This window comes from Leopardus geoffroyi, chromosome E1, assembly GCF_018350155.1.
Source record: "Leopardus geoffroyi isolate Oge1 chromosome E1, O.geoffroyi_Oge1_pat1.0, whole genome shotgun sequence".
In the NCBI taxonomy this organism is placed as follows: Eukaryota; Metazoa; Chordata; class Mammalia; order Carnivora; family Felidae; genus Leopardus; species Leopardus geoffroyi.
In genome coordinates, this window is record NC_059330.1 from 20,051,368 (window position 1) to 20,063,501 (window position 12,134).

The 12,134-nt window shown below is 45.1% G+C and overlaps 1 protein-coding gene across 8 annotated transcripts in view; it reads left to right on the top strand.

Moving 5' to 3' along the window:
- Window positions 1–12,134, top strand: part of RHOT1 (ras homolog family member T1) — a 76,920-nt gene that overhangs the window by 1,055 nt on the left and 63,731 nt on the right. For 2 of the 8 annotated variants that reach the window (XR_006714823.1, XM_045488040.1), the window contains exon 1: window positions 11,390–11,628. The exons of 1 other annotated variant lie outside the window; for it this stretch is intronic. Coding sequence is in view for 6 of the 7 variants with exons in the window: in XM_045488040.1 (XP_045343996.1) it covers window positions 11,553–11,628 (76 nt within the window). In the remaining variant the exon portion in view is untranslated. Of the gene's footprint in view, window positions 1–11,357; window positions 11,629–12,134 lie in introns of those variants that run through there. 5 more of the 8 variants (XM_045488046.1, XM_045488042.1, XM_045488049.1 and 2 more) reach the window with 4 other exon arrangements.

Below are 12,134 nucleotides of genomic sequence, written 5' to 3' on the forward strand. Positions count from 1 at the left end.
GGGCCCCCCAAACTCAGGGCAGATTATCAGTTGCTGTGTAATACCATGGCCACGAATGCAGTGGTTTTAAACAACACACAGCACCTCACAGTTTCTGTGAGGAGTGAGGCACAGTTTCTGTGCCAGGAGTCAGGGCACCGTTGAGACAAGGCCTCTGCTTGGGGGTCTCACAAGCTGCAGTCAAGGTGTGACCCAACACTGTGGTGTCATCTGAGGCTCAACTGGGGAAGGATCTCCTTCCAGACTCACATGGTGGTTGGCAATATTCAGTTCCTCTTGGGTTGTCAGACTGAGGTCCTCAGTTTCTTGCTGGCTGTTGGCTGGGGACCACCCTCAGTTCCTCACCCCATGGGCCTCTGCAGTGTACCCCTCACGTTCTCAAAGCCAACAAGGAACAGAAGATCTCCTAGCCAGATGGACTTTAAATCTTGTATAATATAATCACATACACATAATCACATACATCCCATTGCCTTTGCCTTATTCTGTTGGTTAAAAACAAGTTGCAAGTCCTGCCCACACTCGAGGGGAAGGGATTAAACAGGGCAGGAATACCAGGAGGTGGGGGGTCATAGGGGACACCTGACAGTCTGGCCAGCATAGGGTGTCATTTCATTCTTGATTTCCCCTATTTTTAAAAGTCATTTTATTATATAACACAACAGATACAGAAAACCATAAAAGGGGTGCCTGGGTGGCTCAGTTGGTTAAGTGTCCTACTCTTGATTTCGGCTCAGGTCTTGATCTCACAGGTTCCTGAGTTCAAGCCCCACATTAGGCTCTGCACTGACAGTGTGCCTACTTGGGATTCTTTCTCTCTCTCTCTCTCTCTCTCTCTCTGCCCCTCACTCTCAAGGTAAATAAAAGAAAACTCCATAATACATGTGGAATATAACAAATTATTATAAACACCCTTATTAAGTACACTTTAGGTCAAGAAATAAAACCTTCCTACCCACCCGAGAAGCTCCTTCACGTGCCTTGTCCTGATCACACAGTCCTTCCTCTGCCTGAAAGGAATCTGACGTTTACAGTAATCACTTCCTTAAATTTCTTTATAGTGTTAGCACCCAAATAAACATCCCTGGCCACAAGAGTCTTGCCCATTAAACAACAACAACAACAACAACAACAACAACAACAACAACCAGATGTGTCTTTTTCTTAACAGCTTTGTTGAGATATAATTTACATACTATAAAACTCACCTATTGAAAGTATACAAAGCGGGGTGTCTGGCTGGCTCAGTTGGAAGAGTGTGCAACTCATGATCTTGGGGTTGTGAGTTCAAACCCCATGTTGGGTGTAGAGATTACTTAAATAAATAAATAAATAAATCTTTAAAAAAATAAAAAATAAAGTGTGCAAATCAACCTTTACTATGGAGTTGTGAAACTCTGATTGTATTCTAGCTTTAGAACATTTTCTTTTTTTTTTTTTTTCAGCGTTTATTTTTGGGACAGAGAGAGACAGAGCATGAACGGGGGAGGGGCAGAGAGAGAGGGAGACACAGAATCGGAAACAGGCTCCAGGCTCTGAGCCATCAGCCCAGAGCCCGACGTGGGGCTCGAACTCACGGACCGCGAGATCGTGACCTGGCTGAAGTCGGATGCTTAACCGACTGCGCCACCCAGGCGCCCCTAGAACATTTTCATCAGCCCCAGAAAGAACCCTCTTACCCATTAGCTGCTGATCCATCTGTCTTGTAGGTCTCTGAATCTACACATCTCCCTCTCCCTATACTTTCCTTGCAATTCATCTGTATGACCCCAAGCTGACCTAGCACCCATTTTGAAGATGTGGAAATTCAACTCTGCTGGACTGGGTTTAGCAGAAAGCCTCATTGCACAAACCAGCCAGGCAACCCTTGGCAGTGCATTTAAGCCCTTCTTTCTCCTGTACGATGGAAATAATAGTTATTTGCCCTTCCTTATCTTCCTCAAAGGGTTGCTGAAAAAATTAAAGTAGTAGGTGAGGAAATTAGAAAAATGCCAGGACAATGATAACCACAGCAACAATGACAGAATCATGGCAGCCTCTAATTCACCTTGGCCTCTCACATCTTGAGACTCACATTTAATTTACGTACATATCCTCGAAAACAGGGCCAAGCAAAATTCTTCTATGTGTTCTATTAATTTGCTTTCTCACAAACCAGGGTTAGTGGTTTGTCCAGGGCCAGTCAGCTGGCAGAGCAGGGACCAGGCCGTTTCTCCCCTGTCAAGTCTCTAACCTTAACACCCTCTGATGAGGTCCTGTGCTGAGACCTGGCCTTCCAGTCTGATGGGACACAGCTAGCCCTAGAGCCACGAGGTGCTCTTTTTTTTGTGGTTGGTGGTGGTGGTAATCCTCAGTATAGTGGCCTTGGGTTGTCTGAGCAAGGGACAGGGCCTCTCTCTTGGTGCCAGTTGACCATTAAAGGTCTTTCTGTTTTCACTTTCTGGATCACTCACCTTTTATCTTCTCACCCAGAGTCACTTTGATGTTTGCCCTTTAAAAGTACCAAGATTGTGGGGTGTAGCTCAAATCATGATCTCATAGTTCATGAGTTTGAGCCCCCACATCTGGCTCTGTGCTCACAGCGGGGAGCCTGCTTTGTATCCTCTGTCTCCCTCTCTCTGCCCCGGCTCCCCCATCAAAAGTAAACATTAAAAATTTTTTTGGGGGGGGCGGCACCTGGGTGGCTCAGTTGGTTGAGCCTCCGACTCTTGACTTTGGCTCAGGTCATGAGCTTACGGTTCGTGAGTTTGAACCCCATGTTGGGCTCTGCACTGACAGTGTGGAGCCTGCTTGGGATTCTCTCTCTCTCCCTCTCTCTCTGTTTCTCCCCCCACTCACACTCTATCTCTCTGTCCTAAAATAAATAAACACTTAAAAAAAAAAAAAAAAAGAAGTAGAGAGGCACCTGGGTGACTTGGTTGAGCATCCAACTTCGGCTCAGGTCATAATCTCACGTCCCGTGAGTTCGAGCCCCACATCAGGCTCTCTGCTGACAGCTCAGAGCCTGTAGGCTGCTTTGGATTCTGTATCTTCCTCTCTCTCTGCCCCTCCCCCGCTCATACTCTGTACCCCCCTCTCTCTGTCTCTGTCTCTGTCTCTCCCAAAAGTAAATAAACATCACAAAATTTAAAAAAAAAATTTTAATTAGAGAATAAAGGTTCGCACTCTGCTTCTTTGCTTTTGTCTCAAGTTTTCTGTCAGCATAAACTTTCTAGGACACTGTGAAAAGTGGTGCCCTTCCTCAAACAAAACAAAACAAGAATCCTCCAGAATAGAAATAATGAAGCTGAAATGCCAGTGGCTGAAGGGCCTCTCACTTGGATCCATGCCACACGGGGGAAGGAATCATCCACACAGGGATCCACCTGGAAAGACTTCCTGTGGGGACGGAAAGGCTAATGGGCAGAGCACTGGGGACTCCTGTGGCAGCGTCTCACCTTCTCTGCAGGTGTTTCTCTCAAAAACTTACGTTTTCTTGTACACTTGTCTCTGTTTTTTTCTAGGGGTTAGGGAGAAGGCAGTAATGTCAGTGACAAGGGCCACCTCTATCTCTTCCTCTCTCTTCCCCTCCACTTCTCTCTCTCTCTCTCTCTCTCTCTCTCACACACACACACACACACACACTTCACCTGCTGGTGAGACACCTACTGGTGTGTCTGTTGTTGGGGTCCAGGGCTTTGGGTTCCTGGAAGAACCACCTACCAAGCAGGAAGCCACCACCTTCTTAGGGTCACAGCAACCTCTAATACAATTATATCTATCTGTCTCTTTCTTTTCCTCCCTCAAATACTTTTTTTTCTGGAAAAGTTTAATTTGAAGACTTTATTTCCTAGCTGATTGCAGAAACAAACCACAAAATGCAACATGCTGCTCTTTGGAGGTACTTCAGGCTCTCTTGCTTTGGTCAAGGGAAAAATCCCTTCCCCAGGGGCACTTGAGGCTTTTGACAGGAAGGGAGAATCTTCCTTGGTATGTGCTCAGCTCCATCATCCCCCACTTCTGCCTGAGCCCTCAGCCCCAAACCCAAATTTATCTTCATTCGTAATTGCTCAAACCTTAATCACCGCAATGCGTATCTGGCTGGTTCAGTCAGTAAACCAGAGTGTGCGACTGACTCTTGATCTCGGGTTTGTGGGTTCGTGCCCCATGTTGGGTGTAGAGATTACTTAAAAATAAAATCTTACACACACACACAAACCCTAATCACTGGGACGCCCAAGTGGCTCAGCTGATTAAGCATCTAACTTTTGATTTTGGCTCAGGTCATGATCTCACCACTTGTGGGTTTGAGCCCTGCATCAGGCTCCATGCTGACAGTGTGGAGCCTGCTAGGGATTCTCCCTCTCTCTCTCTCTCTCTCTCTCTGCCCCTCCTCCAGGCATGCCTGCACTCCCTCTCTCCTTCTCAAAACAAACATTAAAAAAACCCACCCTAATCATTACATGAGTGTTCGTCCTTCCAGAGGAGTGCAATCTTCTTTAATTATACTTAGGATTAGGCCAAAGATTTGTTTCAATTTGGTATTTACCTTCCTAGCCAGCCATAGGCTTTCTTAGGACAGGGTTTCCCAAGCTTCAGCCTTTTATGTGCCACGATTCTTGTTACCCTTGCATTATCTCCTGCACCATTTTTTACTTAATATTTTTTCCTAAACCAACTCACTGACCCCTCTCAGGTACATTCATTTCCAAAGGAAACCTTATAGTTGATCTTAGCCAAAAGGCCGAGAAGCGATTCAAAAGGAAACTTTTAAAAAGTTACGTAAATGGAAATCAGGGTCATGTGTCTTAAATAAAGGGGTAACGCTAAATATATGTTTCAAGGAAAACAAAACAAGGTGACTAGCCTGGTTCTGTCCTTTAGGGCTCTGATCCCGGGATTCGTCACTTGCTTGCGTGCTCTCTCGCAAGAGGAGATTATCACGTGTTACAGACTTCCTGAGGCTTTCATTTTGGCTTAATTAGGGTAGAAACCATAATAGAAAAGGGGAAAAACTTTCTGGCCACAGGGGTCATTGTTTCTAATGTCCCTGCACCATCTACAATGACCTCTTGTTCCACTACTTTGGGAAACCCGGTTCTAAGAGATGGGGCTAATGCGGTCTGGAAGACTATGTCTTCCTTCCCTGCCCAGTGAAATCTTTTTCACCTTTATATTTCAAAACAAATATGCCCTGGGGGAGAAAACCTTATGTCTTTGGTCAGGACACAATGTCTTGGAGTTACCATAGGATCTTTTCTTCACCACCTTCTGCACAATTAGTCACCAAGTAGTGACACTGGATTCTGCCTTCTCAAATCATTCCAGCTCTGGCCCCTCCCCTTCCCTCGGGTCTTCTCTGGCGCAGACTCTAATCGCTTCTCTCCCAGATTATTTTAATCCGAGCCCCTCTGTCTCTAATCAGAACCCTCTTTCCATCTGTTCTCATTCTGCTAATTTGAGCTTCCCCGAAAACACAAATCAGAGGTTACTCCTCCATTGAAAACACCCCCAGCGCAGGGTGCCTGGGTGGCTCAGTCAGTTTAAGCGTTCGACTTCAGCTCAGGTCCTGATCTCCTGGTTCGTGAGCTCCAGCCCCACTTCAGGCTGTGTGCTGACAGCTCAGAGCTTGGAGCCTGCTTCGGAGTCTGAGTCTCCCTCTCCCCTGCTCACACTCTCTCTTTCTGTCCCTCAAAAATGAATAAACATAAAATTTTTAAAAAATAAATAAATAAATAAACTTAAGAAAAAGCAGACCCACTAGTACTAAGAGTGACCAGAAAGGCTACTCGGGCTAAAACCATGGTCATTTTCCTAGGAGCTCTCTGGGGATATTTGCATTTTTGCTGGGTTAAGGCATGGCGTTGCTTGGGAGATCATTTGTTAACAGTGCCCTGTAGGAAGAGCTGACGGGAGGAATGGGACACCATCACACGAGTCTTGTTGGTTTTGGCCAAGGAAGGAAAAGATTATGAGATGCCACCTATTTTGTGGAAGGGTTTGAAAGGTTTGGGTACCTGGAGAATGATTTGGAGGATTCTGGTGAGAAGAAAGAAGGGTGCTCAAAGATGAACTACCCGGTCCACCACTTGTCTCCCATAATAAATCAGTGATGTTCAGTACTTTGCCCCTAGCACCTAGCTCAGAGCCTCACACCTCCTGGAGACAATAACTACTTGTTAAATGACTGAATAAACATAATATCCTACATCAGTGCCTCCATTAAAGCATATTGCTATTCTTCTAAATATTTCTATTAATGTTATTTAAAAGATCTAATTATTGGGGCGCCTGGGTGGCTCAGTCGGTAAAGCATCTGACTTCGGCTCAGGTCATTATATCACAGTTTGTGAGTTCGAGTCCTGCGTCGGGCTCTGTGCTGACAGCTCAGAGCCTGGAGCCTGCTTCGTATTCTGTGTCTCCCTCTCTCTCTGCCCCTCCCCCACTCACGCTCTGTCTCTCTCTGTCTCTCAAAAATAAATAAATGTTAAAAAAATTTTTTTAAAGATCTAATTATTAAATTAACTTTGACATTGTACAAAGATAATGGTGCTAAAAATTAATTCATAATCGTTACACGTTTTCCCTTCTTTGTATTCTCAGCCAATATCTATATTCATCCATTAGTTTTAATTACCCGGTGGACACAGGTGCATGCTTGTAAAAGTTCAAAACTACACAAATATAGAGGATAAAAGTTGCATAAATGGATAGATTATAGTTCGTTTTTATATAGCTGTAATTCTATATGTGGTTTTAGATTTCTATTTTTTCACTTACTTTGTAAATCCTTTTCCATGTCTGTAATAGTCATCAGTTTTAATGACCCGAAAGTTCTCCAGTTTATTTATTTGTAATCTCTACACCAGTGTGGAGCTTGAACTCATGACTGTGAGATCAAGAGTCATGTGCTCTGCCAACTAAGCCAGCCAGGCACCCCATAATGACAGCAAAAGTGGTAATAATTTTATGTCATACTTAATTTATTCCCCTATAATTACATATTTTCCATTTTTAAGTACTGTGTAATGTTGCTATAAATAGAATATGTATATATATATATATTTCTTCTTTTGAATTATTTTCTTGAAATATATTTAATTGTGATTTCTTGGCAGAAATAAACAGATATTATACATTTACTATTCTATGGAATTTTTGGTTTTGCAGAAACAGCCTGTGGCCTAAAATTTTTTGAGAATGGTTGATATCTATAATAAGTCAGCAAAAATTTTAATGTCTTTACAGTGATCAAAAGTTGTATTAAATGCACTTTTGCTTTTCAGACTTTACAATTTGAGTGGGCAGGCTAACCAATTTGCCCTTAGAAAGGTAATGCATGTCGGCAAATGAATTCCAAATTAAAAACTGCAGTGAAGGGTGATATGTGAGCATGTGATCTGTTAGGTAATGTGATAAATGCTTTATCTAGGTTTTATTTAATTACCAAAAGAGCCCTATGAGATAGCTCCATTTTGCAGACGAGGTTTAGGTTTTTCAGAGAGGTTCTGTAACTTGTCCAATGTTGCACAGTTAATAAGGTGTTGGAGATGAAGTGTAGACTCCAGAGCCCATGCTCCTACCCATTCCATAAGGGAAATTAGACCACTTGTGGGAAGGATGGATCTGAGAGGCTTCTCAATACCAACCATCTCTTAATTGGGGGTTTTTGTTTTACAATCTGTATTTTAAAGGAGCTTAAGAAAATTATGAAGTAAACTGGATGCAACTTCATCAATACATGAGGGCTTTTTTTTTTTTTTTTAAGTATAGTTGACATACAATGTTACATTAGCTTCAGGTGTACAATATAGTGATTCCACAACTCCAAATTGTGCTGTGTTAAAGATGAGGATCCTAGGTGGAAAAATTTCCTTTCCACATGGCTATCAAATGCCTTTTAATAAGTAGTTGTGTGGAGTGACAGACCTTCCAGCCAAATCAAGCAAGCAGAACCCATGTCCTCTAGAGACCTATCCATGTGACTATGCAGAGGACATGGATGTTTGAACAATGAACCAAGAGCAAATGCATTACAAGGCAAGATAAAATATTTACTCTGTATCAATCAGGCATTGGACTTTTCCACCAGAGGAGGCTTGAGAGGAAAAGGAAGAAGTCTTCCTGGAAGCAGTGGGAGACAAAAGTGAAGAATGGATGATGGATGCTACTTTGGGTTTAACTTTAGAGACCAAAGATAGAAGGTCTGAGGAGTGGGGCCAATTCCAGTCCAAGTTTTACTGGCCTCTTGCCTGGGACTATGTCTAACTCACCAATCAGAGGCCAGCCTCTTATTTCACCCGATGTTGGTCAAATTCTGCCCAGGGGCCCAGGGTGGCCCACTGTCCTGGGATGCAGAGACAGGCTGTGTGGCAAGTTCCTCCTTTGATGGGCATAAAAGCCGGATCCTGTTATCTCCTGGCAAAGGTACTGTGTTCAGACCTCCCTATGTCCCCTGCACAGTTGAGGAGGCCTCAGGTTTGTCTTGTGATGGTAGAACTCCTTCCTAGCAGCATTCTGGAGGAAAATTCCATCAATGCCTTCTAGATTTCAATGTGTCCTCTTGGCTTTATCCAATATACTTAATACATAGTAATCAGTCTGCAATATCCCAACAGTAAATTCCACTGCCAGTAACTCCATCCCCTGGCTTGTGTTTCGCTGCAGTGCATCATCACGTGGCTCTTACTTAGGCTCAGAGACGTGTGCACAAGTCTCTTCAAAATTCACTTTGTTTATTCAACACTTATAAATCACTGACCATGTACCATGCACTATTCTGTTTTTCTACTATAGTAACTCATTTAATCTTCACTACAATTCCATGAGGTGTTACTACTATTTAGCAGATGAGGCACAGAGAGGTTAAGCAATTTGTTTGATGATGCACAGCTAGGAACTGGCAAAACTGAGGTTCAAACCTAGGCAGGTGGACTCCAGGGTCCCTGATCTTAACCCCTGAACTATGCTGTCTCCAGGAGACCTTCAGAGTGATCCCTGATGGATGTCTGTTAATATCATGAGAAGGACATAAAGCTCAAGGGAGGGCAAGGGAGGCATAGCCTCAGAAGTATAGCTGATCAAGAGATGTAGAGGTGTTTTAAGAAGAAACTTACATTGCCCAGGAGGCCCAGACACCCTCTCCCCAATTTAATGAGTGTTGGTCTCCGTTTGTGCCAAACCATTAATTTTTGCCTGCTGACAGTGGTTGCGGATTGCCTTCTTTCTGCGGCCCTTAAGTCTGGATTTTTAAGTAGGCTTTATTTACAAAGGAGTTTGCAGTATTAACTGTGTGATGTTCTCCTGCCAAATAAACTCTTCTTAGTCCTCTGCCTTCCAGACATTTCAACTAATAGAAATGCCAAAGCCGTTGCCCAGCACACATGTACAACACCATGAAGGCCTTGTCTCTCATGCTTCTGGAGAAGGTGCAGAGAATTCACATTGTAATCAGCTGGCAATGCTGTTGCAGAGCTCCTGGGGTCAAGATTCTCCACAAAGGGTTGCTTGGAGCAGGCAGTGCCCTAAAGAATTTGCCCGCCTATAAAGGGCCTTTGTCCTTTGTCATCTGATATTTGTGTAATTTATTTTTTTAAGGAAACATTTTTTTCACATGTATTCTTTTATGGGATCCTCCAAACAATCCCATAAGGTAGAAGTTTGGGAAGAGATTATAGTCTTCATTTGGGAGAGAGGAAACTAAGGCACAGACAGGTGACTTGCCCAGGGTCACTCACTAAGGATGGCAGAGCCAAGGTTTAGTCTCAGCTCGACTGCCTTTGTCAAGTCACAGTATCTCTCTGGGTCTTGCTTTTCTTACCTATAGAGTAATGGTATTGGAATAGGAGCTCTGTAATTGTCTTTTCAACTCAACCATTGTGTAATACTGAAATTCAGAAGAATCCTTTTCCCTGAAAGATCTGGTTATCAAGACTCCTGAATTTCACATTTCCATCTGTCTTATTTGTGTCCATCCTGGGATAGGACTTCATTATCTCCCGGTGAGCAGGGAGTGTATCTCTCCTATTTCCCTCCTTATACTATAGAGCGTTTTTTTTGGAAGGGCTCTCTCTCCTATGCTCTGTAGGGACATCATTATATTAAGGAGGCAGAATACTGTTGTAAGTGTAACAATGTATTTGCCTCAAAACCCGTGGCTTGTAACTTTTCAGTGCCCTTGATGATGATAATGATAGCTGAAAAAAATACAGGTACCATGAGTCGGGAACTGTACCAGATAGTTGACGTGTATTATCTTATTCTTCAAAACCACCCGAAGACATACGTATTGTTATCATTATTGCCACATTATGGAATGGACAGATTGGAGAAGTAGAAGAATTTACTCAGGATCACATACCTGATTAGGCAATGGATTCTGGATTCAATCCCATGCAATCTGTCAGCAGCGCTTAACTGCTACACCACACCCCATGGCTTCTCCTAGGAGAAAGGGGGATTGTACTTTGCACACATTTTATTTCCTTTAAAAACTTATTATGTAATATTTAAGACAGAAAAAAAGTCACGTTATGCAGACAGTGTTTCCTCATTAATTATATATATCTCTGTATCTATTTATCTCTTTCTTCTGCTGCATGCCAAACACTGTCCTAGCATTTGGGATGTAGCAACAAATTTCTCCACACAGGGTCAGGAGGGAATTAAGGCAATATTAGAAAAGTCAGTAAGAGTTCATTATCCAGTGTCACCTATGTGTCCAGCATTATGCTCAGCAAGCGTAACTAAAATATCAGAAGACCCTTCTCAGAGGAAACCACAGAAAGCGACTTAGTTTGGTTTAGAAACTAAGTTTGACTTAGAGCAGAAGGAAGTCATTTAGTTTGGTACAAAGAAATGAATCTGTTTACAAGGACAAGGTAAAAAAAAAAAAGAATGCCATTATTTAGAACTGTATTTTGTAAGCATCACAGGCAAAAAGCAGCTAGGGTGGTGGTTTTGTGTAGTGGAAAAGGCTCTATCCCAGGAGTCAGTCACCCTTTAATCAATCAAGCACTTTCTGATAAGGTGTGGATGCTACTGAAAACCAGGTAGACAGGTCGCTGCCCTCCTGGAGATTATAGTCTGGTGAGAATAATCCCGTCTTGAGTCACTGCCAGGCTCTAATGTGACCTTGGACAAATAACTTCTCCTGCCCCAATTCTGCAAAATAAATGGGGTCAGACTAGCGGATCTACTCCTCAAATTCTGAGCCCCAGGCGTATCTGCTGTCGAGGCGCCCTGGGGAAGGTGGGCTAGGCTCCCTGGCCCTGCGCCGCGGCCTGCCGGACGCCGGGGGCGCCGCGCGGGCCCTGAGAGCGTTCGCGTTCCGAAAGCGCTTGTCCCTCGCGGCGCCCCGTCGGCCCCGCCGCCGCTGCCGCCGCCGCCCGCGGAGCCGGAGGAGGCGGAGCTGGCGCTGTCCTGGCTCCCGAGCAGGGAAGCAGCAGAGGAGGCGGCGCGGCGGGCCCCGGCCGAGGCTCGGGCGGGGCGGCGGGGGAGGCTGGCAGCGGCACCGGTAGCGCGGGGAGAGGGACGCCGTGGGCTGAGCGCTCCCGGCGAGAGGAGTCCGCTCCATGCGTGCGGGCCGAGCCCGGCCCCTGCGAGCCGCCGACATGAAGAAAGACGTGCGGATCCTGCTGGTGGGAGAACGTGAGTCCGCGCACCGGGGCCGGCCGCGGCCACCGCAGCCCCTGCCGCCCCGGGCCTGCTCGCCCCTCTCCGCGCTCTCGGGCCTCCCAGCCCCTTAGCTCTTCCCTTTCGGCAGCCCGCTGGTGGCCCTCAAGCTCTCACCTCACCCTGGGCCCTCTTAACACATCCCGACCCTGACCCCCAGTCGTCCTCTCGAGCCTTGTCTCTGTGAGTCTCTGACCGCCAGCCTCATCTCTCCGAAGGTCCTCTCCTCCTTTTCCGCTTTGAATCCTTTCCTCCTGGGCCTCAACGCGTTTCCGAGGCCGCTTGCCTTTCAGACCCTTTTCTCTTCGTGGAGAGTCCCTTGTCACTGCCGGGCAGGTGCTGAAACAGGCCGACTGACCAATTGGGATGGTGTGAACTGGCTCCCGGGGAAGCTAGGGGGAGGGGGACGCAGGACTGTTCGACTTGCGGGCAAGGTCAGGTTTCTGCCTTTTTTTTTTCTTTTTTTTCTTTTTTCTTTTTTC